General features: G+C 37.1%; 1 protein-coding gene across 3 annotated transcripts in view; it reads left to right on the top strand.

Annotated features, from left to right (window-relative positions):
* Positions 1–25585, top strand: part of Cntln (centlein) — a 243179-nt gene that overhangs the window by 57521 nt on the left and 160073 nt on the right. For 2 of the 3 annotated variants that reach the window (XM_085839197.1, XM_085839196.1), the window contains exons 3-5: positions 1789–1873; positions 10664–10798; positions 11387–11566. In XM_085839197.1, coding sequence (XP_085695323.1) covers positions 1789–1873; positions 10664–10798; positions 11387–11566 — 400 coding nt within the window. Of the gene's footprint in view, positions 1–1788; positions 1874–10663; positions 10799–11386; positions 11567–17552; positions 17685–25585 lie in introns of those variants that run through there. The other variant, XM_085839198.1, reaches the window with a different exon arrangement.

The raw sequence follows: 25585 nt of genomic DNA, 5'->3' as shown, positions 1-25585 counted from the left end.
CCTCACACAATAACCTATATTATGTATTGCTTTGTATGAAAACAACCTAAAAATATTCATGTTCATCAAAACAACCCTGAAGAGAATACTATAAGCAATACTTAAAGCTTAAGCAGGAGACTCTGGAAAGAAATACACAGGACAACTAAGAGCAAAACTGCAAAACTCAACAAAATGACCCCAGTGAACACGCAACATTCCATAATATCTTCCACTTTAATATCCATGACCTTAATTTCCAACCAAAAGACATAGACTGGCTGGCAGTTGAGGATATAAAATCCATCTTTTGTTGTTGTTGTTGTTGTTGTTGTTTTATTTATAAGAAACTCATCTCAGCTTTAAAGGTGGGCACCGTCTTAAAGAGTAACAATGGAACAAAAGTATTAGAAGCAAATGGGATCAGGAGGTAAGCAGCTGCTATCCTGTTATCTGACAATATATATTCTTAAGTAAGTCAGAAGACATAAAAGAAGAGTAATTCATTCTAATCAAAGTGAAAAATAGTCATGGAAATATTACCATACTAAACATATATGTACAAAACTCTCGTGCACCTAATTTCATAAAGAGTCTACTACTAGGATTAAAGATATATTAATATCAAACCAAACGGTGATTATAACACCTCACTTTCTTCAATATGTGCCATCTGGACAAAATATAAGCAGAAAAATTTCAAAATGAAATGACATCTGACACCACATGGATCTATCTCATCTACAGAATATTATACCAAACACCAGAGACTACACATTCTACTCAGAAGCCTTGAAACAGACCACATCCTGTTTGCTGTGGTGTTTCTTATCCCTGAGTCAATTCCTATACTGGCAGTGCTTAACGATAGTGATTTGATACACAATAAATTAGTGTGCTAGACATAGCTTTCTTTTTCTTTTTTAAAATTATTCTGTTAAGTATTCCTTCATCTATGAGAACTTCTTAATTGTAAAACATTCTCAGCAATTTTGTCTTGAAAATGCTGCTCCTTCATCCAGGTCTTGCACCTCCTGGAATGTTAGAGGCTCTGTTAGAGTTCCCCAACGAAACGATATCCTTTGTTTTCACTGATGTAATACTTTTAATGTCATTATTTTCTATGTTAGAGGCTCTGTTAGAGTTCCCCAACGAAACGATATCCTTTGTTTTCACTGATGTAATACTTTTAATGTCATTATTTTCTATGAAATGTTGTGGGTGGTAGGTACCTCATTAATATTGTTCAGATTACTGTTTATTTTGTTTCTAGTTTTTAAAGAATTTAATAACTGAATAAAACTAATATTATTAACATAAACATGTTATACAGATTGAAGATAAAAGTATACAGTTGTCTTTCCCAGTATTGAATACTACATGCTACAGTCCCAACCTGCTGATAAGGTGTGTTCACTAGGTAGCATCAAGATTAAATTATGTTTTACACCTTGGTTATCATCTCTCTTAACCTAGAAACTAAACTGTTTCTAGTAAATGAAATTGTCACAGTTGTCAGCAGTGCTAAGTTGCTGTCACTTGCCATATGGTTTCTGATTAATTCAGAAAGAGCTGTTGACACAAGATAATTTAATTATTTATAATTTAAAGTTATGTTTATTCTGAGACTGTGGACATTTAAAGGAGCAGCTATGGCTGGGACAGTGGTAGCGTACTTGCTTGGCATAGATGAGCGCCTGGGTTTGATCCTTAGCACCAGGAAACAAACAGCAACACAACAACAGGAGTGATAGAATCCCTAGACATTATGACTAATACACCCTGTTTTGTTTGTTTGTTTGTTTCTAGAGAAAAACAGAAATCTGAAGCCAAAGACAGAAAAGTTCTGGAAATTTTACAAGTCAAAGATTCTAAAATACAAGAATTGGAGCAGGTTGTATTCTAATAAGAATATCAAGCCTTGTATTTATTTGAGGTTGTAGATCTTGAACATTATTTTAAGTTTCTGTTATAATATTAAGTAAGAATATCTGGATTGCTGTGTGAAAGCATTGTTTTGAAATACCTGTAGCTGAGCTTTCATTACTATACCATATGGTTTCATAGTATTTGTCTTCTAAAACATTCAGATGCTTAACAAGGTGTCGTTATTTTCAAATATTATTTATTATTCATTGTTTTATTGTATTTTTATTTTGCCACATTATTAGTTATGTGTTTCTGATATATACATCTTTACATGGTTTTGGTTATAGAAAAGTTTTTTAGTAATTGGTACTATTGTATTTTATCTTTTGAAAATTTGCATTATTGAATTTGTGCAGTCCTTTTACATATAATGTAAACCCCCCAGTTAAAATTTACATATAGTTTGCATGTACTTGTATAATCAGGATGTTATTACTACAACAATGAGTATGCTCTCCTTACACTACAAACCTCCATCTAATGAGCCTGCGAGGGTTCATCTCACATTCAAAGCATCCCATTCCACCTTGTTTCCAGTGGCTCCGCTCTAGTCATTTTGCAAAATATAGCTAGTCCATCTCCAAGTGGTCCTATAGTCTTAGTGCTAGCATTGTTCAGAGCTCTGAGTTCAAAGTCTCATCTGAGTGAGGCTCAGTTCAAACTCTTATCATTAGCACCTGTAAAAAATAATTAAAAAATTGAAAGAAAAAGAAAATTCTAGACTTGCAGTATACAGTAGCACAGGTAAGCATTCCCATTCCAAAGTACAGGGATGGGGTAGAAAGCAGAGTATGACTACACAAGACAGAACTAACTCAGTGGGGAAAGCTACAAGTCCTGGAGCTGCATTCTGGACATATGGGACACAGGATGTTGTGACCTGGGCCCCAAAGGACTTGGGCAATTATGTTAACCTGTGGGTCCTTGCCATATGCAGCCCACATGGATTTTCTGCGTGTAGCTTTCCATGGGCACATAGTGTATTTCTGGCATATGTACCTTCTTAAGGTCTACACTGAGTTTTTGTTTTTATTCTCAGAGAGATATGCATTACTCTTTCCAAGGTCTTTGGAGCATATCTTAGGGTTTTATTGCTGTGAACAGACACCGGGACCAAGGCTACTCTTATAAAGGACATTTAACTGGGGTTGGCTTACTGGTTCTAAGGTTTGGTCCATTATCATCATGGCATAAAGCATGGCAGTGGGATAGCATTTGAAATGTATATAAAAAAATGTCTAATTAAAAAAAAAAGCATGGCAGCATCCAGGCAGGCATAGCATTGGAGGAGCTGAGAGTTCTACATCTTGTTCAGAAGCCTGGCATCCTCAGGCAGCTGGGGGAAGCTTTCAAAGTCCATTTCCACAGTGACACACTTCCTTCACCAAGCCCACACGGATTCCAATAAGGGCAAACCTCCTAATAGTATCACTCCATGGGCCAAGCATTCACACACCTGAGTCCATGGGGGCCAAACCTATTCAGTCCACTACAGAGGGATAGTGGCATTGCTATATACAAAGGTTGGCTTCCTAACCCTTCCTTTAAAATCTGGGTGAGAACCTGCCTGACTCCATGATTCTTGGATTCTATATATGTGCTTGACATTTCTTCAGCTGAAGCAGTAACTATGACTCCTTACATCATGGATGATGCAGCCTCTGAGTACCTAAATTACTAATAATTCAGGGAAACAGTTCCTAAAGCAGTCCTGTCCAAGCCCAGAGACACACAGTTTTCATCCTAAATCTGTGTGTTTTAAATGAATTAAAGCCTCTGCATATCTGATTCTGAATTTGGTGGAGCTGAGCTAATTCCTGGGTGCTGCCCATCTTTCTTCTTGTCTAGTTGCAATTTGAAAGAGCCCTGTTGAATTTGGTCATAAATACAGGTTCCTTGGCCCCAGCTTTTGCCATGCTCATTTTGTGGGTAAACTGTAATCCTTTAAATCCTGTCCTTTCAATTCTTTCTGTAAGCCTATGAGCAATAGCAGTAACCATGCTGCCACCCTGATGCAGGTCAGCTTTGATACTTTCTTCACTAGATTAGGTAGTCTGCCACTTTTAAGCATAGCTTTCCACAAAGTTTCAGGACACAGGCAAACTAAACTCTCTATGAGAATACAATACAGATGCCCTCTGTTCAGATTCCCATTTGAGCCCTGTCCTTCTTAGTTTAGCATTCTGATCTGAGTTCTTATCCAAACTGTTTACAACATTGTAGGTTTTCTGTGGTCTTGTTGTATGAAAACAATTTTTCCTGGGAAGACACAATAGCACATGTTTATTCACCTCAGATAGGCAGTCCATGACAGACTAAAATAAGGATAGCACCAAAGTCTATGTTGGTCACCAATGAGCCTTATCAGGGTTACTTAGAAGAATATGGGCAAGGGATTACTTAGAGGAGCAGAAACAACTCAAGGACAGCTAGCTGCAGCATCAAAACTCACCGCATTATACGCACAAAAGCTAGAAACCTGGAAAACATTGCCCAGCCTATAGGCAGCTCAATAGAAGTTCTTTTCAGGTGACTCAGTTGGTCTAAGCCTCTTCTAGTCAACCTGGCTGATGCTTCCATTTCTCCCAGGCTGCTCTGTTGATCTGTTTCTTCTTTTTTTTTTTTTTTTAAACTTTTTTTTAATTTATTTTTTTTTTAAATATTTTTATTACATATTTTCCTCAATTACGTTTCCAATGCTATCCCAAAAGTCCCCCATAGCGCCCCCCCACTTCCCTACCCACCCATTCCCATTCTTTTGGCCCTGGCATTCCCCTATATTGGGGATCTGTTTCTTCTTTGCAGCCTGGCTTGTCTGAGAGTCTTCTTCTTGGCTTTTAAAGATTGACATGCAGAGCTACTCTGAGCAGCTGCCCTCCAGGATAGTGTTTTAATGTAGGAAGGAACTACTTATATGGTAGTAAAAAGAGAGTCTCCATCTCTAATCTGCCTTCTCAGTGCAGCAGGCAGTATAAGTCCCATAGTTCACATCTCTACACTTTTCCACATTTCTCCCACATACTAGTCCCAAACAGTTGTGCCACATGGCCATAGAAATGATTCAACTCCTACAACCAATTTTCTATGAGCTTTCTTGTTACTCTGACAAATACTTGACTAGAACATCTTAAGGGCAGAAATATTCACCTTGGTTCAGTTTTGTGAATTTTGGCCCATTTTGGCAAGGAGGATATGTAGGACACACAGATCACCTTGTGGTGATCAGGAGCATGAGAAAGAATGCCAATGCTGGCTGCTTTTAGTTTGTCCTCTTTGATTCCATCTCAGTCTGCAGAATATGGAGTCGCTCCACCCACCTCCAGAATATGGAACTGCTCCCCCCACCTTGAAATGCCCTCATAGACATAGCTTGGGAGTCTGCTTACTCACTTCCTAGGTACTTTTCCATTCAATCAAGTTGATAATCAGGACTAACATATATCGTTAAAAGTACATTTGCTTTCATAAATGACCTTATATTTCCCACTTATCTTTACTAGAGACAATTCATTGGCCCACTTGGTTGTGGCCTAGTAAGTGTGAATTCTATGAGTTCAGTTTCTCATAAAAATTGATTTAATTGAATAGAAAAGAATATTTTATGATATATTTTTTCTTTTTTGTGACAAATGCCTTTTTAATTTATTTTTAAACTTGGTGTGGTTCCCTTGTTTACTGGCCTCAGAATGACCCATTCTATAATCATCCTGTGGCATTCGGGAAAATGTTTAAAAGTATGTATTCCTCCTCCCCATCGTATCTGGGCCCTCCTGGAGCTTTGGAATCTCCAACTTCCCAACAGCCTTCAGTAATTACTTTAAGGCAGATAAGGCTCTTCTGCCTCCTACTGGCTCCTGTGGAGCTCTCCCTCTGCTCTCCTACTCTCAGAAATCAAGTCTGTTGGTATTTCTTCTGTCTCCTCATTTTGGAAAAATATTGATTTGCCCAGAGACCTCAGTTCTCTGATGAATCTGAGAATTGTGAATTTTCATTTTGTTTAGGCTTTTTTTCTTGTATAGATGGAAATAGAGTTTTAAAAATCCTTCTATGCCTGATTAGAATTGGGAAGTCCCATTGTTGAATTTTTATTGTTGCATTAAATAATATTAAGTATCTTTTCCCACCAGGATTTATAGTTTGTGAAATACAGTAGCAATTAGAATGACATTTCCTTGAGTACAAGTCTTTATTGTATGTCTAGTCAAATTGATAGAATGTTAGGCTGGGTATTTTTAGCTTTTATAAATAATGTTCACAGAAGTGAAATCTAATGTTATCACATATATAATTGATAAAGACTGCCATGCAATTTCTTTTGGTAAGATTGTTGCCAGTGAATGGAATGTTCCTTAGCTCAATTCAGAGGAAAAGTGATAAAACCCAAAAGTGCAGCTCCCTTTAGTGTTGGGAGCACTCAGCTCTCAGTGTTGGGAGCCCTCAGACATAGCACTCTAGAAGCTTCAGCTGCTAGGGTTCAATGGGTTGTGGCAGCGGCGGCAGTGGTGCTGCTTCAGCTGCAGAAGTGATAGGTGTGTCTCCGTCCATCAGCCACACATCTAACACCCCAGACAGCAGGGACTATCAGCAGGGACATTAGTGTCCAGACAGGCTTCCCAAAATCAGCAACCAAACCAACTCAGGTCCAAGAAAAGTAAATGTAAGCAAAAATTTCTACAAAACTTACTTAGCTAAGAAATAACAACAAAAGAAGGAAAGCTCCTCAAACAAACAGAACCAACTGGCTGACTGTAGCTATGTTACTGCTAATTATGGAGTGAATTATGCTGTGAGACTCTCTTCTTCATTATAGGAAACAACGTGACTTCTGATAACCAAGCATGCTGCAGTTAGTCAAGTGTCAGTTTCTTCTTAGCACTGTGTCTCTCTCCTTACCTTCTAGGAAGCTCAGAAACGAGTGTTAGTTTTCAGTTGTGTTTAGTTGCCATAACCCTCCAGCACTTGTCTTCATCACTGTGTTAGTTATAGTGGTTTCTCTGTGTTATTAAAGCTCTTATTTTCATTTTGAAAGTGGTTCACAGTTAATAGTAAATTATCTGTCCTCCAGCACTGCCTAGTCAGGTTTTCGGCTGTAGGCTGTTCCTAATCCATACTTACTCTATAGGCTTCTCTTGCCTGCCCATGACTTCAATTATTCATTGCTTGGCTTGTCCATAATAAATTATTTGTCTCAGACATACTTTGTCTTGTTGCCCTTTATGCTTTATGGTTCCTCTGAGTTCTGCTTGCTACTTTAGTATGAACTCATGTCAGACTATTAGAAATTCACTGTATCTAGAAAGATTTGCTGCAAAAGTTACATAAAGCTAAATTTTAAAATTGATTGTAGCTGCATCTACCTGCACTTTTAAATTTTAAATTAGATTTTTTTCATTGGGAAAATATTTTTAATTTTTCAGAATTACAAAAGTTTTAGAGTTTATCAAGCTTCTGTAAGAAAGTCATTTTCGTGTGACATTGCTGATTATGTGGAAGAATAGCATATGTCCAACTTTTTAGCAGCATATGATAGTTTGGACTAGCCACTAGCCAACCAACCTTTGTGTTTTTATTTATAAATTCCATCCATCTCTGTCTGTTTTTACATCTAACTCATATAAAAGATAAACTTTAAATAGGAACTTTCTCTCAGATGTGCTTGTCCCTCACATCTTTTATGTTGGCAATACCTGGTAGTGTTTAGCTCTCTGCTAAGAGAGCCTTGGTATGCATCCCTTTTTAGAGTTTGAATTGGTCCCAGAAAAGATGAAGGATACTCTTAATTCTATTACTTCTTTTGAACGACAGGCCTATAGACGTTTTTATTTCTGAAGACATTTAAGGCTTATCATCTTTGAATTTATAGTTCTTGTGGATATTGGTTTTCCTGCTAAGATTTTGTGCATATTGTTTTTGATAATTTCTATTTTGTCTCATTTCTCCCCCACCCCAACCCTTGGTTTGATGACTAAGTTGATGTAATGAACTAGTCTTAGATTGTACTCTTGTTGCTAAACTTCCTTTCTGGGGGAGCTATGAGCAATGGTAAACCTCCTGAAGTTCCAGGGATAAGTTAAGGTAGAGTTCTACCAAACAAAGTTGTTCTGGGGAGCCAATGAGTCCCCAAAGTTGTTCTGGGGAGCCAATGAGGTTAGAGGATGAGGGAAGCAGGGAAGTCAAAGATGATGCGATGCTGCAGAATCTATTTGGATCTTTGGGCTTTCTTAGCAACACTGGTGAGTGGGTATTTACAGGGGAAGACTGTACTGGCCAAGCTTTTATCTAGCAGACACAGTTGATTTTCTATAGACACACAGATGGATTTCCCTCTCTGAGTTTTTCCTGGCCCATATACTCTAGCTCCTTCCTGAGGCCATGTGCAATTAAGGCAGTGTTGTGCATAAGAGGAAGGCCTCATGATCCCCTCCAAACCTCCACAGGGAGGGTGGGGCAGTCATGTCACAAGCAGGCTCAGTCATGTCACACTCCAGGCTGGAGTTCCTGAGCTTTGAGGATAGTCACACAGAACACTATCATTTGAAAAACTCCACCTAAAAGGTAGTACTAAGTCATGTGTATTTGGAGACATGATTAAGCATGTTATACCTGCATTGTCTGTTTTCATCTTTCCATTAAAGCTGGCTCATATAGTGAGACAAGGTGTTCACTTATCATATCATAGTGTGTTTATAATGGAACCATGTTTTTCACCAGAGTGATTACATTACAACTATATCCATCTACATGGACGATTTAGAAGACAATATTGAGCAAAAATAGCAAGACCCAGAATATGTTTAGTATGATTTAATATAAATAATGTTAAAATAAGGCAGACCATATAACGTATTCAATAAATGTTCATTTCTTTAAACTATAAAGAAAAAAGAGATCAAGCCAAGCAAGGTATGTCCTTGCAGTATAGCTGTTCCGTCTGGCATGGTTGTGGAGGTTAGAGGATGAGGGAAGCAGGGAAGTCAAAGATGATGCGATGCTGCAGAATCTATTTGGATCAGTGTGTAGACTGCTTCTGCACACTAACCCAGATAAATTTATAATAAATTTATCCTTTCCTCATTTTAACCCAATTCCATATACTAATTTTAGGTGTATTCAGTATCTAAAAACTCATAATAGCAGTAAAATAAATCCAGCATTTACAGCACAGCCCCCTTCCCAGTGGAGCCCAGTGGAGCCCAGCTGCTACCTTACCTCATGTAGCCGCCATTCATTTTACCTTTGAAGCTGGAATCTTGCTTTAGTTTTCATTCATAACCTCCAGTCATTTGGAGAGGGCTTAATAAGGCATAGATACTGAAATATGAGATAGTTAGATATCCATGGATCTGAGCATCTCTGTTATACAAAGATAAAATAAAAGTTAGTTTCCATTGAAGTTTTTATTATAATAAAAACAAAGCCAGATACAGTGGCATAGTCCTATAATTGCTACTATTGGAAGGCTGAGGAAAGATGATGGCCATGAACTTGAGCTCATCCTGGCCTAGGTATTATGTTCCATGCCTGCTAGGGCTACAGGGTGATTCTCTGCCTAAATAATACTAAGACCAAATAAACAAATGACTGAACATCAACAACAAAATCATAGTATTTGCTGTTGTGTTTGCTTCTTCTTCTTCTTCTTCTTCTTCTTCTTCTTCTTCTTCTTCTTCTTCTTCTTCTTCTTCTTCTTCTTCTTCTTCTTCTTCTTCTTGTTTGTTCTTGAGACAGGGTTTCTCTGTATAGCCCTGGCTGTCCTGGAACTCACTTTGTAGAGCAGGCTGGCCTCGAACTCAGAAATCCACCTGCCTCTGCCTCCCGAGTGCTGGGATTAAAGGTGTGCACCACCACGCCCGGCGTGTTTCCTTCTTGATTGCAGAAAAATGCTGACGCTGTTGGGTTTGTCTTATAGGCTTCAAATAAGCATGGGGACAGATGGCAATTCTTGAGCTAAGGGGAAGAATGGAGATGGTAAAGAAGTCAGAGAAACCCAGGAGGAGCATAGGAGCAGGGTCTGGGTTCTGGGTACTGAGTGCTGGTTTGAAGTGGCAGCACAATGTGTTCCAGAATGTTCCAGATCTGGAATCGGTTTCCAGACGGGGTCAGGGCTGATGTTGTCTTGTACAGTGTCACAGAGAGGCAGAGTTAATGGAGGAAGGATGGAGTGCTGTAGTTGGAGTGAATAAACAGAAGCTCAGGATGGAAGGTAATCTTCTTCCCATCAACTAGGAATAGAGTAAACATCTGGCTAGTGTGAGTAATATTTAGATAAAATTACTATAGTCTTAGTGTTCTCTCTGCAGAGCAAAATACTTTGGTACCAAACTTTGGCCATTTTTATTTGGAAATGATTCCTCCATTCACAAAACCACTGTTGCTTTTCTAGGGCTGTTTTCTAAATATTACTCAGTAAGAGAATAACTATATCATTTTACCTTAGCTATATATGTTTTCTTTATTAGATTTTTAGATAAAATTTTGCTTTTTTCTTTCTGCACACTTCAATGTTTTCAGTGTATGTTTCATATTTAATATTGTTTTTAATGTGTTTTCCATCTTACCCTAATAGATAGGTGCCATTCTGGTACATGTCAGGGGAAGCCCATGGATGTGGCAATGGAGCCTAGCACTATGGTGCTGGGCTGGACTATGGAAGCTGATTGGTCCTACCATTGACAACTAAGATGTTAAGCTTATGAAATGAGTTATTTTTTTCTAAGACATGCCAGCTTACAGTCGGTTTAAATCTTTTCCACAGACTGAATGTGTACTAAAACAGGAACTACATGACCTTGTAAAGCTGAAGACTCTGGTTGATGAAGAAAATGCTTTCTTGAGGAAAGAATTGTGTGATTTACAGAAGAAATTTAAAGATAAAAGCCAAGAAGTGAAGGTGTGTTGACTTGTGCATGGCTTCTAGTACCTTTGCTTTGAAGTCCCCCTTGAAGCTTTGCTAGCCCCTGTGGCACAGAAAGTGACAAGCTTGCCAGAAAATCGCCTTAGGCCTTGCTGTACCAGTTTTCTCACATGCAAAAACTCTGCTAAAGATGCTTTAAAGCTAAGACTCGAAGCTTTATAACTTACAGATAAATAGTTAATGATGGAAATGGAGCTAAGAAAGTAGGAGTGTGAATATGTGGCTTCTTGTAATTAGATTCTGATGGGACTGGCATTATTAATTGATAAAACCCAGGTCTGGGAGGATATGTCTGTGTGGGTCTCAAAAATAGCTGGGGACAGCATCAAAGGCAGCTTGATCAATTAATGGGCTCTTTGCAAATGTGTACTCATCAAAGCTGTCATCCAGTGAAAAAATATGACCCATGCACCTGCATGAAAAGAGGGCCGATAAAGTACACAGGTGACCTTGGCCATCAAATATGGAGAAGCTGCTGCGCGGGTGAAACTGCAGTTTACATTTGCTGATTAGTTCTCACCTTTTTTATTTCGTGTTTATCGGCCCTGTGGTACTGTTCTACAGGACGCCAAGGAGTGTGTACAGAGTAAAGAAGAGCAAAACAGATTGGTTATAAAAAACATGGAGGAGGAAAATGAGAGATTACGAACACGCTGCACTGACTTGCTAAATGACCTGGAGAAACTGAGGGACCAGGAAGCACACTGGAGAAAAGAGAAACACAGTGTGGACACGAGAGTAAAGGTACAGAGCGGACTTGTGTCCATGTGCTGTCCTGGGCCCGGCTTCTTACAGCAGTCGAATATATGATTTTCCTTAAATAACAAGTTATCTATTCAGATCCACCAGTAGGGACCAGCATTAATTTATATTCTTTCACTTAAGACCCATAGCTTTTTAAATATTGATGTTGCAAAGCAGGAAACTGACTTCAAATAGTTATCCTAAAATGTAATCATTAAAAAATAAAGGCTATTGCTTTTGAAATAAAGTATGTTTTGAAAAATATACTTTGAACCATTGGTTTGGGTTTTTAAAATTTAGGCTTACTTTTAAAAATGGGTCTAAAATTTGTTGCAATACAGTTTGGAGACTTTTCTGCTTCCTTTAAAATCAACATGTAAAAAACCCCACAAAACAGTTAAAAATACATATGGTTCTATGAAAATGTTTTCTTTGGATTTAGGGAAAGTAAAATTTTATTAGAAGATAAAACTCTGTAGTATTCTTTATTCTATTCTCATATCTATTTTGAGCATCATTTAAGAATACAATGTTTTTCTGTCATATTTTTTTTGTCTTGAGAATTTTGTTAATTCATTTTCCCTTTAAATTTCAAATTTTTCTTTTATCATTTATTTTATTGAAAGGGGCAGAAACAAATGAGGCCAGGGAATATGAAAGTCTCTGTGTGTGCATGAGGAAAGAACACCTCAGTGCATGTGTGCATATATCCATCGTGTATCTCTTGTATGAGTATTTGTATGTGTGTGCATATTTGCAGGTTTCGGTAGGTGTCCAGACTTATGTGTGAATATTCATCAGAGGAGTGGGATAAGTTGGAGTATGAATCTATTCATTGCACATATTTTATACAGTTCATTGACTTAGTGAACCAATGAGCCATTGGGGTAATTGAATCTTGATATGTTTGCTTTAATTTTTATTATTTTCTTGTAAAGTCAACCTTTAATAATTTGATGGTTTTATGAGGTTAAGTGATGCTGCCTCATGTTCAGTTATAATTGATTATTTAGTTATTGTTTGAAATTTTTGTGTCATTTAAATTACCAGTTCTCTGGTTTGCTATTGCTTTTTGTTGAACAACATTTTTTATTTTTGCCCCTCGAAGATAATTATTTGGATTGTAAAACTTTGTGAATTAATAAGAATCTGTATCTTATTTCATTCCTTAATGTTCTTGGTTTTAAAATACCTCATCAGATTTAATAGTTTGTTCATTTGAGATTCATTTCCTCTTTTCAAATTTCCTTGTATGGATAGGTTTGTATATAGACTGTTACTTTTGTGATTTGAGGCATGGGAATTTTGTAATTTAAATAATAAAGCCTATTTCTTTATTTTTTGGTAAGTCATAAAATGAAAGTTTATGTATTTCTTCACTAAGATATAACACAAAGAACAATTTTGTTAATAAATTATACTAAGAAACAAATAATACCATGTTTAATTTATAATTTAATTTTGAGAGAATTGTTATTCTACCAGGCATAAATATGGAATGTAACATTAGATAATGGTCTAGAGGCTTTTGCTTTGCTCTTGTTAATTTGTGCATGGGTCTCAGCTATAAACCCTACCATAGGTAAGGGAAAGATACTAATTTTCTATCCTATGTACATATTTATTTTTATTTGTCTTGGACCAAGTTATAGTGAGATTTTTTAGGATATAGGATAACTGTTTTTAAGCTTTTGAGTAAACTGTCTAATTCTATTCTAAATAGCTATATATCCTTTTTTTAAAAAATATCTTTGTCTACAATATGCTCTGCCTTTTTGACTGTAGTTAACCTGGTGATAGCTGTGAAATGGTATCTCATTGTATGTGTGCTTTTTGGTCCTTATATATATTTTTTTTTTGTGGTAATGAGGATTGAACCTAGAGCCCTGTGCATGATAAGTAAATGTTCTACCACTCTATCCCCAGTTCTGATTTTAATCTGCATCATGATAATGATGTGAGCACCTTTTCGTGTATTACTGGTCATTTGCATATCTTTGTAGAATTGTCTATGCAGATGCAGTGAATATAAGTCCCTCACTTGATATGGAATTTGACACTGTTTTGTTGAGGTTTTTGGACTGATCTTTACTTGTTTTTTTTTTTTTTTTTCTAATAAGTATAGTAACAACAACAAAAATGATTTTGCTATATTGTACCAGTTTGATTTTGTGCTACTGAGTTTTTATAGTTCTACTTTAGTTTCTCTAGTGGCTGGGTCTGCCCTTTCACACTGCTATGAGCTAGTGATGTTTCTTTAAGCCCAAAGGAGTTTCTCACTTTTTATGCAACTTGGCTACTTTAATTTTTTATTGTTGCTCAATTTTTTTGGATGGTATAAGAAACCAATCTATAATCAAAGATCATAAGACTGGATGCTATCTGCTGGTGTTTTTATAGCTTAGTATACTATGTATGTATTTTTTTTCAATCTATTCTGATTTAACTTTTATTTTCCCCTTCACTTCAGTATCTTATCTACTACATCTGGCTGCTCCCCTTATTTCCCTGAAGCAAATATTTTCTCTGCATACACACACACACACACACACACACACACACACACACACACACACACCCTACCACTAGATTCTGCATAAGAGAGAAAATTAGTCACGTTTTGTCTTACTGATAACTTTTTAAATGTGGTGTAGGATACAGGTTCAACTTTATTCACTCAAATCTTTCAGTTCCCCACACTACAAAAACAAAATAACCAAAACATAAAACAATAACCAAGGCCTACAAAAGAGAAATTGATTGCCTTTTACCCACCAAAATACCACCAAATATCTTGGCATCCTTGTTAAATACTATTCAACATAAATATGAGTTTATTATTTCTGGAACTCAGTTCTGTTCCTTTTTTTATATATCGTCTCTAGTAGTCATACTACGTTGATTACTGGAAACTTGTAGCTAATTTCAAATATTGGGTGTGTATTTTTCCCCCAAAGTTGGCTATACTGAAGGTCTTATATTTGCACATGAATTTTAGAATCAGTCTTACCATGTCTACAAAAAAAGCCATGTTTCATTAAAGGGGAAAAGAAAGATGAAACATATATAATGCATTTATTTTCAGTTTTGTTGATTGTTTGTCTCCAGGGCCTTCACAGTTTTCTAGTAGTGTGTATTTCCCACCACACCCTGTCCACCTCAGCTCTTTGGATCTGCTTGAACAGTACACATCTCTTCCTTTTATTTCCTACTCGCATCTTTGGCTCCAAAGTGGATCTTCTGTAGTTAATTAACGTAGTGTAATATATTAATATTATATTTTATTTATCCATCCTTTCCATGCGTTTCGAGTGGGGAGTTTATTTCTTTTATTTCAAGAGTAGAGTGAGAAGAGAATCTAACTTTTGCAGTGTTCTTATATCTTTTAGGAATGCCTTTCAGTCGGTCCCTCATTACCTCCATTGTGAATGTATGGCAGTCTGCCCCTCATCACCTCCAGCACTTTCTTCTTTTGTATTTAGTTATTTTTTTAGAGTGTAGTGTGCATTTTGTTTCATCTTATGTATGTATATATGCCTATTGATGTTTTCTTTTTGGTTGCTATGAGAATTGCATTTTACCATACTAACATATACCAATTTAGATTGAATTTAAAAACGTCAGTTGCCAAAGTCTTACAAAAACTCTGCTTTCTTGTAGAAATTACTTCATGTAGAATAATTCCAGAGGTCAGAAATTATAACATGAGTATAAAGACTTGTTTTGTTCCTCATTTTAATGAATATGCTTCCAATGTTTCTCCATTTAACATAATATTGGCTGTTGGTTTGCCATATACAGTGTCTATTTGTTGTTTCTATTCCATGTTTTTTCAGGGCTTTATCATGAGTGGATGTTGGATGATAGACTATCTTATTTTGTCTTGTGTTAATTTATGTAATTAATAACCTTTATTGATTTATGTATTTTGAAACATTCCTGCCTCTCTACAGTAAGCCCACCCTGATCAGGGGGAATGGCCTTATGATGTTTTCTGAAGCACATCAAACTTGGGTGTGAAATTATTTTATTGATAATTTTTATTTCTAAGCTCTTTTGGGATATTTGTAATTTTTTAAAAAAAAATTTATCTGCTTTTGGTATTAGAATAAAGACTAGCTTTTTAGAAAGGGTCTGTTGATATTCCTTCTTTTTCTATTTTATGGAATAGTTTTGAGAAATATTGGTATTGCTTTTCTTTGAAGTTCTGATAAAATTTACTAGAGAATCCTTGTGGGCCTGGACTTTTTTCTTTTTAATTGGGAGATTTTTATAGATCTGATTAAATTGTCTCATCTCAGTTTAAGTTGTTAAGTCATACACACCTAGAAATCTATTACTTTTAGTTTTCAATGTAATGAAATGTTTAAAAGAAAATTTTCATTTTCCTTATGAAAGATAGTTTTCCTTGGGATATAGTACTTTGGGCTGACAGTTATCTGAAAGATAACCTGAAATAACCTAAAAGGACCTGACATATATCTCTCCAGATCTTTCTGTCTTGTAAAGTTTATTCCAATAAGCTGCTGTTATTCTGATGAGCCTGCCTTTATATGAGACTTGATTTTTTTTATCTTTCTGCTTTTAATATGGTTTGTGTATTCTATTAGATGTTTTAATTTTACTGTGCTCAGTTCTTTTCCTAATCTTGTTTCTTTGTAATATTGAATGTCCCCTGTATATACATTGCCATCTCCTTTACTAAATGAGACATTTTTTTTGTTAGGATTCTTTAAAAAAGATTTTCCATGCCTGTAGAACAAACTTTTTCTTCCTCTTCTTTGTCCGTTGTCCATGAAATTGGCCTCTTTAGAATAAACCATATGTCCCACAGATACTCTGTTATATTTTATCATTCTCCTTGTCTGATTGCTCCAGTTTATCTGTCATGTTTTCAGATACTCTCTCCTGTCTCTGATCCATGGTACTGGTGAAACTCTACAGGGAGATTTTTATTTCCAGGATTTCATATTGGTTTTTACTTATCATTTCTCTTCGTTGAATTTCTCTTTCCCATTCTGAGTTGTTTTCCTCATTCCATTCAGCTTTGTGCTCTCAATCAGGGAACCTTTTTCCTTTCCTTTTCCTTTTCCTTTTCCTTTTCCTTTTCCTTTTCCTTTTCCTTTTCCTTTTCCTTTTCCTTTCCCTTTCCCTTTCCCTTTCCCTTTCCCTTTCCCTTTCCCTTTCCCTTTCCCTTTCCCTTTCCCTTTCCCTTTCCCTTTCCCTTTCCTTTCCTTTTCTCTTTTTGCCATACTTTTATTATTTCTTTGGAGTTTCTAATTCACGCTCAGTGCCATTGTGGTAATAAATTTGAGGAAAATTATGTTATTTTGATTTTTAAATGTATTTTATGCATCTGTACTATTTATTTGCTTAGTTTAATTTTTATCAGCTAGATTCATTTAAAGTATTTGCAGTATTCACTTGAACTTCGTTGTGGTGGAGGTGATTATGTAGTTCAGAAAATATTTCCTATTTCTCGAAGCATATAGGTGACTTATGTAAACTCTATATTAACCATGAGAACCTGCTCACTTTGCTCTTAACCTCTTAGTAAAAATTTTCAGTTCAGTTAAATTCAGTTCAGTTCAGTTCAGCACACACACACACACACACACACGAATTTCGTTTTGATTCTTTTTAATACCTCCCATTAATTTATATTTTTTGATTTATATATTCAGGATTCCATATTTTTTGTCTATATTTTCCTTTTGCTCCTGGCAATCTTTATGATACTTGTTTTAATATTACTGCCTGGTAGTGTAGCATGTAGAATTCCTCAGGTGTGATGTCTCAGTATCCTGTTCCTTTTGACAGGGTCATGTTTCTCTTGCTCCTTTTTGTGTCTTCTTATGCTTTGTTGCTGAAAGTCAAGCATTTGCTGTGGTAACTGGTAGCACCTGAAATAAGTTTCTGCCCAGGCTTGAGGGTTTGGTCTTTGCTAATTTTTGAAATAGTCGCTTTATTTTGTTATTTTTACAGTCAGTTCACAAAGGCCATATTCCTCAGTACATATTTCCACTGAAATCTCTCATTTAACTCAAGTTCAGTTGGAAGAATGGAGTGGTCTAACCTGTGGTTCCAGCATAAAGAGGGTGAGGCAATTTACTTAATGGTAAGTAATAGACCAGCCTGTACTACAGAATGGAATTTTGTCTTAACAAACAAATAAACAAAGCCCATAGAAAAACAAAGCAGGGGTGGGAAAATGTAACGACAGGACTTCTCTTGAGTGCTAAGAGTTAGAACTAACAATTCAAATAAACACCCAATCACACCCCAAACCCATTCCTGAGTCTCGGTTAACTCTATGCTCTTTTCCTACTTCATCACACTAGTGCCATGTTCAAGGATTAGCTAGAGGAACAATGGGTCAGGGGATTTTCTGAGCAGTTAGTGTGCTTTGAGAGTGTTGGCTGATTCCTAAATTCTTCTGTGTAGATGGGTTTAAAGTGGCCCAGCATCCCAAATGCCAGCCCATGTCTTTCGCTCCTACTCCTGGGGTGTTCTGTTGCATGTTTAGATTTGTAACTCTTTCTTTCTAGCATTAGTGGTTATTTCCTCTTGTTGATTTTCGTAAGTAATGGTTCACACTTTTCTTGATTGTGCTTTGAGTTACAATTAGGGAAAGCTGCCTTGCATCAAATGCTTGGGTGTCTCTAGACAAGTTAACATGGATAGTTTGCAGTAGATATTAAGTCCTGTTTTATACCCTAATGCACCAGAAACATGGCTTCTTACTTTAAGACTACCACTGTTTTAGCAATTCCTAGCCTTAAGATCCCCTGTTACTTGGGTGGATGTTTAGAAGGTCAAATGCAAAAACCTCGTAAATTCATTGGCTCATTGTTCCCAAATCCATTTGCCTTTCAGGCTTTGGTCTGAGTATTTTTCAGAGCTCAGTTATAGTCTGGAACCTTCTAGTTATCTTTCAGTGTTTCTAAAGGAGATGGCGGATTTATTAAATATAGGAGACTGGGTTTGACATGAGTTGCTCTTTAAGTATGTTTAATATATTATCCTAGTGTCTTTATCCCTTGGTATCTATAATGAGAAGCCACTTGTTAATCATATTTAGGTAATTCTAAGTGACACCTCACTTTTGAGATTCTCCCTGTGTCTTTGGTGTTCAGCATTTTTACTGTGATGTGTACATGGATCTCTCTGCACTTGTGGCACGTGACATTTGTTGAGCTCTGTGGCATTTAGAGGCCCCCCCCTTTTTTTATGGTTGTGCAGTTTTTACCCGTTATTTCTCCAAACATATTCCCCTCACTTTTGGTATACCCTGCCCAATACTTTTCTAAGGCTGATATTTTTTTCTTTAATCTTTATTTTCAAAATGGTTGTCTTTATTCTTGTCAGTTAATATCTAAGGCTAAGCTCTTCTATTGAATTTATTTAAATTTATTGTGCTTTTCTAACTTAGAATTTGACCTAGATATTTAAACTATTTTGTTTTTAGATGACACTTGTATTCATTTGTTTATTTTCATGTTTCAACAAAACTTTATAGTAAGTTTGCTAAGTCCTGAAGTTAAAAGAAATAGACCTAAGAAAATATGTAAGTCCAAATGCAATAAAATGATAGACAATATACATATCAAATTAAAGCTAGACAAAGCAATCCAGTAGGGGGAAAGTGTCTCAAAGGGTCTCAAAGGGCAACAGAGTCAGAGACAACTCCTGAACTCACTGTTAGGTGTCCCACAAGACCAAACTACACAATTATAACCTATGTGCTTAAGGGCCTAGGTCAGGTCCATGCAGTCTCTCTTGTTGGCTGTTCAGCCTCTGTGAGCCCTTATAGGCCCAGGTTAGTTGGGTCTGTGGATTTTCTTGCGATGACCTTTGTCCCTCTGTCCCTTCTTCCTCCTGTAGGTTACCCAAGTTCAGCTTAATCTTGTCTCTAGGCCTCTGCATCTGTTTCGATCAGTGGCTGGGTAAAGACTTTCTGATAACAATTGAGCTAGATGCCAATCTATGAATGTAGCAGAATACTATCATTTCATTGAATTTTATTTTATTTTTCAGTTTTTGGTCCTAGCATGGGTCTCTGGGCTCTCCAGCCTCTGGTTTCTGGCCCTCTTAGAAGAGTTGGGGGTGGGGTGGGGTGGGGGTGGGAGGGGCTTGGGAGGGAGAGGTGGGGCTCTCCCTCTTATGGCATGGGTCTCAAGCTGGAGGAGGCATTGGTCAGTCACTTGATACTGCTTTTATAATCATACCTTTTCTGTACTTACTTGATTATGGTTTTAGGTTTTTAGGGTTGTTTTAAATTTGCGGTGTGACTACCTCATCATTTCACAGCCACTCTGTTCTTTCTCTCATAGGTGGATGACACTTGGATGCTTATTTGCATGTCCTAACATTCTGTTGTTATTTTACTGAAACGTGTGAATTGTAGTGTTTTGGGATATCAGTTCCTTCCTGCTTCCATCCCAGGGCTTCCTAGTTTTACGATCATTTACTTCATGGCGATTTGGACTAGATTAGTAAAAGGAAGTCCTCAGATGTTGCTTCCCAGAGGTTGGGCCTGGGCAGGTGGCCAACTCAGTTTGTGTCTCTGCAGTATTCTTCTTTCCTCTTTCTCTTCTTAGTCTCATTGTTGATATGTCTGTTAGCATCCCTGCCATCCTGAGTTGATAGGCTGTAAAAATTGCTAGTTGAGTGTTCTATTGTGGACAATGTCTTGGTACTCTAGCTGCTCAAAAGTTTGATTTAGTTCAATATGAGTCATTTGCTGAGTTAAAGAAAAATTTGATCAAGTATATATAGGTACATACTTGTAATCATAGCCCTCAAGAGCCTGAGGCTAGAGTGTTGGAGTTTCAAGGCCAGCCTGGACTACCTAGTAGGCTTATGGACAGCCAGAACTATCAGTGGTACCATGTGTAGGATAAAATGGCCATAATTTCTAATGATCGTTTGAGTGTACAATTTAGTGAGACTAACTACATTCATGCTCTTACGGAGCCATCCAGTGGACTCTTTACCTTGCATTTCTTGTTCCCAAGTCTTCTACAGTTGTGATTCTACTTTTTGTTTCTAAGAGTATGGAAATTTTAGATATCTTATAAAAAGAAACCTTAGTATACTTTTTGTGTCACAATCAAGGTTTCTAGATATTACAGTAAATGTCAAATTTTTTCTTATATTATTATGGTAAGAGCAAATTAACATAAATATCATCTTAGCTATTTTGTATTGTGCAGTTTGGTAAAATTCATGTACAGAGATGTCCTTCCTTCTGAGATGAAATGCAGTGTCATTAAATAACCATGACCTGACTTTCTGTATGGAGAATTTGCCTACTCTGTATACCTCGTATGTCGTGGGAGTAAAACCATTTAGCCTTTGTCTCTGTAACCGGTTCCTTTCACTGAGTCTGAGGGCTCCAAGGGTTAGCCATGTCCTCACATCTGACAGGATTTCCTTCTATTTTAAACTGCTCAACATCCCATTGTATATCTATATACATTTGTCCATTACTTGATGTCAGCGTGCTATTGGATGGCTTCCATCTCTTGGGTGTTATACATTTTGCTGCCATGAACATGATATGTAAGTACTCACTCAAGATCCTGCTTTGAGTTCTTTTTGCTCTATAGCCCTAAAGCACACTGACCTCTCTGTAGACAAGTCTGGCCTTGAGAGCGATCTGTCTGTGTCTTCCTGCTGAGTGCTGGGGTTTAAAGGCCAGTGACACCAGTGACATGTGGTTCTTAATGTTTTGAAGAACTTCTATACTGCTTGTCACAGTGTTAGACTATGGTCAACAAGAGAGAGCTTCCATATCCCTGCCCATACTTATTTTTAGTGGTTGCTGTTCTAATGTGTGTGAGGTGACACTTCACTCTGGCTATGATTTCTATATTTCTGATGAAAATCATAGTAATTTTGAACATTTATTTGAGAAATTTGCATTTTATAATTGGTCATATCAATTTAAATTTCTTGCTTTTTTCAAAAAATTAAATTATATGATAGTGCCTTTTCAATGTACTTATTGTGTCTTTTGATAGCTTTTATAAAGTTTTATTTCTCTGCTTTTTTATATTTTCTTGCCTATTTGCTTGCATTGCTTGTATGTTTTGTGTCAAGGCTATCACTGTTAAATGATATCATGAAGCTTTCCCCTTAAAACAAAACAAAACAAAACAAAACAAAACAAAACAAAACAAAACAAAAGACAGGCCCAGTTTTTATTATCTATATACTCAATGGAGCATGGTCAAACTCTCAGTGATATACCCCTTAAAGAATTGAGTTTTTCCCTTCCCATACCCCACCAGAAGGTATCAATTGCGCAGAGCTAACTTCAGCATCCTTATAACATGTTTTAAAAGTTCTTTAAGAAAACTTCCTGTTACTTTTTGGGGGGAAGGCCAGGTCCTGGGGGAGGTAAAGGTGTTTTAAGAAGCCTTCCATGTCCCTCATCCTTCGTCATTAATATTGCTGCCAAAGCAGGTTCCTTTCTCTTCATAGTCAGGGGTCATGGATCATTGGTCTCTCCATGGTTTCTGGCCACAGCACAAACCATGAACATTGCACCCAGCTGCAGAAGAAACCATGGACCCAGACAAGGCCCTCACAGGCTGCAGCATAGGCCAGTGATAACCCACTTGGTCTTTGATGGTAACACAGACCACAGACATCAACACAGACCCTGGCTACAGCAGGACTGCAGATCCTGACATGGCCCATGCCCTCTGGTGGCCAATTCAGGACACTCAGATCAATATGGCCCCCATAGGCAGCACATCCAAGAGACAGTGACATGGATTCAGGCCAAGGCATTTTTGACAATGGACATCCAAATGGAGCTAGGTGGTAACTTGGGCCTCTAACATCAGCCAGGTCCTTGGCTGTATCAGGACTACTGACCCACACATGTTCCTCAGTGGCATCACACACCACAGTGGTCCTTCTAGGAGGTCCAGTCTAAGAAGTGAACCTTTCCTCAGCTCATGCCTCCATCATTGTCTAGAGACAAGGTGATCCCAAGAAGTGTTAAGGATGTGTGTGCGGAGTCTACATTTGTGCAGGCTCCAGACTGCTGTGCATGACCCCTGTGTCCCTACTGGACCATGACATGATCCACCATCCACCTCAGCCCTCTCTCACACCTGTCCATGAGCCCACCTCTCACACATTCATCCTTTTTTTACATTTCTTTTTCTTAAACTAATAAAATTTATTTTAAAATATACAACTCAGTATTGACTTTTTAAAAGTCATCAAAATAATTTATAATAGTTAAATGCCTCTTAAATATACATGATGTTTTCTGAAGCTAAAAGTAATATGAATTCAACCAGTTTTTAAAATTTATTTGAAACATTAAACATGATAGAAGTAGGAAAAAATCTCTTATGAAGTCTTCTATGAAAGGAAATTGTGACAGGCTTCTGACTAGACAGAAACCATTCCATCTCCAAGGGAGAATTCGTAGTGTAACTATGGCTTCATACAATGAATTTGGTAGTGTTCCTTCTGTTTCTATTTTGTGGAATAGTTTGAAGAGTATTGGTATTAGGTCTTATTTGAAGGTCGGATAGAATTATGCATTAAACCCATCTGGTCCTGTCTTTTTTTTTTGGGGGGGGGAGACTTTTTTTTCAGTAATTTCCATAATTTATTTATTTTTTATTTTTTATTACGTATTTTCCTCAATTACATTTCCAATGCTATCCCAAAAATCCCCCATACCCCCCCCCAACTCCCGTACCCACCCATTCCCACTTTTTGGCCCTGGCGTTCCCCTGTACTGGGGCATATAAAGTTTGCGTGTTTGTTGGGAGACTTTTAATGACTTGCTTCTATTTCTTTTTCTTTCTTTCTTTTTTAAAATTTATTTATTTAGTGAACTATGTATGCTCTTTTGTGATTGGGTTACCTCACTCAGGACTGCTTCTATTTCCTTATGGGTTATGTAACTGTTTAGATGGTTTATCTGATCCTGATTTAACTTAGGTATTTGGTATCTGTCTAGAAAAGTGTCCATTTCACCCAGATTTCCCAGTTTTGCTGAATATAGGCTTTTGTAATAGGATCTGATGATCTTTTGAATTTCCTCAGTTTCTGTGGTTATGTCTCCCTTTTCATTTCTGATTTTGTTAATTTGGATACTGTCCCTGTGCCCTTTGGTTAGTCTGGTTAATGGTTTATCTATTTTGTTGATTTTCTCAAAGAACCAGCTCCTGGTTTTGTTGATTCTTTGTATAGTTCTTTTTGTTTATACATGGTTGATTTTAGCCCTGAGCTTGATTATTTTGTGCCTTCTACTCCTCTTGGGTGTATTTGCTTCTTTTTATTCTAGAGCTTTTAGGTGTTCTGTTAAGCTGCTAGGGTATACTCTCTCCAGTGTCTTTATGGAGGAGGCACTTAGAGTTGAATTTTACTCTGCTTTCATTGTGTCGCATAAGTTTGGGTATGTTGTGGCCTTATTTTCATTAAATTCTAAAAAGTCTTTAATTCCTTTTTTTTATTTCTTTCCTTGACCAAGTAATCATTAAGTATGACATTGTTCAGCTTCAATGTGTATGGGGACTTTCTGTTGTTTTTGTTGCTATTGAAGACCAGACTTAGTTCATGGTGATCTGATAGGATGAATGGGATTATTTCAATAACTTTGTATCTGTTGAGGAAGAAATATATAGGCAATGGAGTTTTAGGCAGGAGAAATGTTTGTTCTTGTCTATGATTTAAGTTAGTTTAAGGAAGTTCCAGAATATCGACTGCTGCTGTCTGCATTAGATCCTTCCTAATTCTTTAGAGGATTCTATTCTTATGAGATAATTACTGGGGGTTTAAACATGTTCATTACACGAGTGTGTCATTAGCTTTCTGTATCAGTTGACATTTGTTTTAAAAGTTAGGAGAGAAATAATTTTCTGAGCATGTGTCTGTAACCAAAATAACTGAAAAATTCAAGTGTAAAACCTTGCCTTTATGAAATTTATATCATCGGTGATATGTAGACATGCATAAGCAATAAAACCTTCAGCTTTGTCACATAGGGATAAGTGGTATGAAGAAAAATGTGACAAGAAAAATGTGGCTTGGATTGGGGAGGTTTCTAGTTAATTAGGATAGTACCAATAACATTTAACGTGTGTGCTTGCTTGTGGGACCACCTACCACAGCATGGTAGCCCTCAGGAATGGCATTCCTCAAGAAATATGATTCTCCCTCCTCCCACAGATCCTCAGTTGCCAGTAGCTTCTTAACTAGAGGTAGACTTCAGGAAGTCCTTCTCTACCCATGCTGAGAGTTTGACTGCTCTGATCTTGTGCAGCCCTTATGCCTGTTACAGCTTATGAACAGTGGCCCCTTTGCTATTCAGCAAATAACGTTTCATTGCAGGCACCCACCACTTGTGGCTCCTGTTGCTTCCTATTCTTCAGTGATCCCAGAGCCTTTGGGAATGGGGTATAACATGGACTTAGAGTTTAACAATCTATAGTTTTTACTCACTGCGAGTTGACCAGTTGTGAGTATCTGTGTTAATCTCTGTCTAATGCACATAGAAGCTTCTCTAATGATGGTGGAGAGAAGCACTAATTTCTTATTATAAAGATAAGATATTAAGGGTAGTTTAATACTATTTCAATAATAGTTTTGGTAGATCAAGCCTAGGGCCTCAAACATACTAGGCAAGCATGTTGTGTAATACCGGCCAGCATCCCCAGCCTCTAGTTTCCCTTGAACTTCAGATTTTCTAAGGGTTTTTCATAGCAATGTTTTTCTGTTACCTATTTCACTCTAATGTTCGTTTGTCTCTTTTATACACTTTTGAGATTCTAAGGCCTCCAGTTTGCAATTTTTCCTTTATCCAGTTTCTTGAACCCTCTCACACGCAGCATGGGTCAAGTGGAATCTTGAGATTGGCAACTTTGTCTGAATGCTACCTAAGTACTTAAAAAATTTACCTGGTTTCCAGGCTAGAGATCAAAGCTCTTTACCTGTGTTTTTTTTTTTTTTTTTTTTTTGTGATATTGTTTTTCCTGTTATAGA

Source organism: Mus caroli, unplaced genomic scaffold, assembly GCF_978045245.1.
Source record: "Mus caroli unplaced genomic scaffold, Mus_caroli_1 scaffold_6, whole genome shotgun sequence".
In the NCBI taxonomy this organism is placed as follows: domain Eukaryota; kingdom Metazoa; phylum Chordata; class Mammalia; order Rodentia; family Muridae; genus Mus; species Mus caroli.
This window is presented reverse-complemented; position numbering and strand designations above follow the sequence as displayed.